We start from the raw sequence: 3,679 nt of genomic DNA on the forward strand, positions 1-3,679 counted from the left end.
CTTTTTCGAACCTTGAACTCCATCAGTTTAGCTGTCCTTCTCGCCGTGTGCGCTGAAGCAACCGGGAGAGTGCCGCTCCACGCCACCTACGCGGTGTGAAAAGGTGTAGAGGTGAAAGGGTGAAGAGGTGAAAGGGTGAAGAGGTGAAGAGGTGAAAAGGTGAAGAGGCAAAAATCGCAAAGGAGGACGATTCTTAGTTGCATAATGGAGGTTATAATTTTGGGGCAACTTTTTTTTTTTTTGGCAAGCAGGTGTGGGTCGCCAACCCACATGGGGCGTTTTGCTTTGCGTTTTTTTTAACCCCCCCTAACAGATTAAGCGCAGCACTTTTTTTTTTTTTTTTTTTTTTTTTTACCTTCCTCATTTCGCGACTTCGAAACATGGCTAGTAGCTAATCTGCGAGATGTGTCCTCCGAGCAACTGGCGATCTTATCTTTGAGAGGGAAGGAAAAAAGGCACCTCCTGGGTGGAGCTCCGCGTGAGTGGGTCTACTCCTCCAGTCGTTTGGTCATCATTCATTTCGTTACTATTTTTACTATCATTATTTTATTTTATTTTATTTTACTTTTTTTTTTTATTTTTTATTATTTTTTTTTTTTTTCCTACCCTTTTTGGCTCTTCTACGTTTCCCACTTTTCTGACGCGGGGGAGCTTGACCTTGGGGCTGAAGCGAACAAGGGGGCGCCGCCCGGTTGCCGCCTAACTGCCGCATAACTGTCGCCCGATTGCCGCCCATCTGCCGCCCTCTGCCGCTCCCTGCCCGCCAAATGACGGACTTCCAGACGGCTTCCAGCTCCCTGGAGGAAATCAAAAACCTATGCAGCGAGCTGCTGAACGCAACGGAGGAGGAGGTGTTCAACAAGCTGAGTCTATATGACGAGTTGGAAAAAAAGTTGAAGAAAATACAACCAATAATAACTCGCATACGTATTCGTAGGAACGAGAAGGATGAATCGAAGAGGACATATGGAGAAAAGATGATTAAAAATGTGGACACTCTCCTGGAGAGGTATGATATGGTTTATAACATCTACGAGGAGGAACTGACTATTTTTAGAGAAAACTACGAAATTGAGAAAAAGAAAATTATTGCGAATAAGTTGCTACAGGAGCAGCAACGGAAGGAGCATGAAGCGCAGCTACTCAACAGGGGGAGAGAAGAAACCAAAGTGGAACACTTGACGATTCAGAGGATGAATGAAGAAAAAATGAGGGCTCTACAAAACACACAAGAAGATCATGCGCAGAGGATGAAGCGGGTGGAAACAATAAAGGCCATCATTCAGGAGAAGTGTGGCTTCCTCTGTGACGAGATTGCTGCGGCGTGCGACCGTGACGCGGCCGTGCAGTACGTGCATGCTCAGCTGGGGGGGCCTCCGGGCGGAGCGAACACGGCCAACGGTGCCAACGGGGCGAACACGGCCAACGATGCGAACGATGCCAACGCCGCCAACGATGCCACCACCGCCAACCTTGCCACCACCGCCAACCTTGCCACCACCGCCAACCTTGCCACCACCGCCAACCTTGCCACCACCGCCAACCTCGCCAACCCCGGCAACGGTGCGGTCCACCTCGTCGACTGCCTCTACCTGGTGTACAAGCAAAACGAGTTCAAGCCATTCAAGGAGGCACTCCAAAATATCATCGAGTACCTAACCCACTTGGTCAAAAACGTAGACAATGAGCAAATGAAACTCATAAATCTCATGAACGAACAGTTCCAAAAAAATATTCTTTCCAAGAAGGGGACTCTTCTCCTATTCGTTTTAATTGGGTACGTGGTGAAAAGGCCGGGAGACGTGTTGCATGTGCTGAAGAAGCTTAACAGGTCAGTGGACGAGAAAAATATTTATATGTATTTGGAAGAACCAGACATCGCTGCTGACTATGAGGGGTGGAAGTGCTGGTACGATGGTCTGCAAACTGCGCTCGATGTGTTGTGCTCCTTCTCCCGCTGCGTGAACAAGTATTGCGATGTCCCCTCGGATGAGCAGGTGCGCTCGGCTTTTTTGTACTTGCGGAGGAAGTTTGGCGAGGTGAGAAGTGCGACGGGGTTAGAAGTGTGACGGGGTGAGAAGTGCGACGGGGTGAGAAGTGCGACGGGGTGAGAAGTGAGGGGGGGGCATTGGTGCGTCGCGCCGCATCACCGATTAGACGCGCTGCCCTTCGAGGTATTGGCTCTCTGCTTAGCTTTACCAGTCTGAGCTGCTCCACCACTTTGCGCTGCCTCCCCACGTTGCGCTGCCTCCCCACTTTGCGCTGCCGCCCCACTTTGAGTCGGCTTCCCCCCCTTGAGGAGGTCGGAGACGGCCACCAAGTCGCTGAACTTGGCGCGCACATGGTAGTCGGACAAGCGATTCGTGATATACGTTTTGGAGATATTCACCTCGACAATTTTTTTCTTCTTCCTATGAGCATAGTAACACAAATTAGTTGCGGTGGAGACGGAGGAAGAAGTGCCCAGAACTAAAAGAAGGTCACACTTCTCTATCTCCTTCTCAGCTTGTTTCAAAAGGGACTTAGGAATGACTTCTCCAAAAAGAACAACATTAGGTTTAAAAATTCCACCACAAGGACATTCTGGAGGTAGCTGGTGCATGAAATGAGAGGTTTTCTGTAACATTATTTTGTTTAACTGAATTGTCTCCCTACATGTACAGCAGCGAGCTTCAAAGACACTCCCATGCAGGGGAATTACTTTTGAATTCCCACTCTCCTCATGTAAGCCATCTATATTCTGTGTGATAACTGTTTTTAAGTATCCCAAATTTTCTAATGCCGATAGAGCTGTATGTCCTGGGTTCAATTCGATTTCATAATCTGATGAGATGTCCCTAATAACTTCCCAAATTTTTTCTGGTGATTTCCAGAATCCCCAAATGGTGCCATATATTTTGGGATCATATTTACTCCATATAGAACTGTTGGTTCCACGGAAACTGGGGATGTTACTTTCTGCTGATGTTCCTGAGCCTGTTAGGGCCACTACGTAGGTGCATTCTCTTATCATGGACGCCAGGTCCTCCAGCGTGATGCTCTTTGTCACCCTCCTTCGGGCGAATATCATTAGGTTCCCCATTGGGGTCTTGCTGCATGCTGAGCAGGACCAGTTCGCCCCTACGGATTAGCTTCGCGATTTGTTGGAAACCTTTCTTATGCTTGCTTCGGTGCGGTCGGCGCGGTAGGATGAGTTTTCATCTGAGATCGGGTGTGATCCCCCGTTCAGTCGCCCCCCTACCCCTCAGGCACAAGAAGTAACCCACTTGGCAAGGTGCCAATTTTTGTTACAAACAAATGGCATACCATTTAATGTCTACGCGATGCCGAAACTTGCTGCCACTTGCTTGCAACCACCGACGTGATTGAACAATTTAAATAACAATAATGTTAGCACGAAGAGGCAGCAATTTTTTTTTTTTTGCACACAGGAAAACAGGGATAAAGTTTAGTGATGCCCCTTTTTTCCTTTTGCCCATCTGCACCCACGCATTTTATTGCTTCAATTTTGACGTACCAAAATGTGCGCTTATAAAATGGGACGCAATTGGTACATCCTTCCTTTCCCACTTCGATTTTTTTTTTTGCTTGCTCAACGGTGGCGTGTATTCCCCTGACCAAAACGCTTTTACACTTTAGCAATTTTTTTAAAAAGGAGTAAAAATCTGTGACTTCGCAG

General features: G+C 47.7%; 2 protein-coding genes across 2 annotated transcripts; one reads left to right on the forward strand and one right to left on the reverse strand.

The window, feature by feature from the left end:
* Window positions 1-767: 767 nt before the first annotated feature.
* On the forward strand, window positions 768-2,069 carry PCYB_123360 (hypothetical protein; the record flags this gene model as incomplete). Its single annotated transcript, XM_004223669.1, has 1 exon — window positions 768-2,069. The coding sequence occupies one exon, from the start codon at window positions 768-770 to the stop codon at window positions 2,067-2,069; it is 1,302 nt and encodes a 433-aa protein (XP_004223717.1).
* A 248-nt stretch (window positions 2,070-2,317) lies between these two features.
* PCYB_123370 (NAD-dependent deacetylase) lies at window positions 2,318-3,082 on the reverse strand (the record flags this gene model as incomplete). The annotated part of the gene is made up of 1 exon (XM_004223670.1): window positions 2,318-3,082. A coding segment is annotated over one exon (765 nt), but the record flags the coding sequence as incomplete, so codon positions are not given.
* Window positions 3,083-3,679: the final 597 nt, after the last annotated feature.

This window comes from Plasmodium cynomolgi, chromosome 12, assembly GCF_000321355.1.
Source record: "Plasmodium cynomolgi strain B DNA, chromosome 12, whole genome shotgun sequence".
Lineage (NCBI taxonomy): Eukaryota > Apicomplexa > Aconoidasida > Haemosporida > Plasmodiidae > Plasmodium > Plasmodium cynomolgi.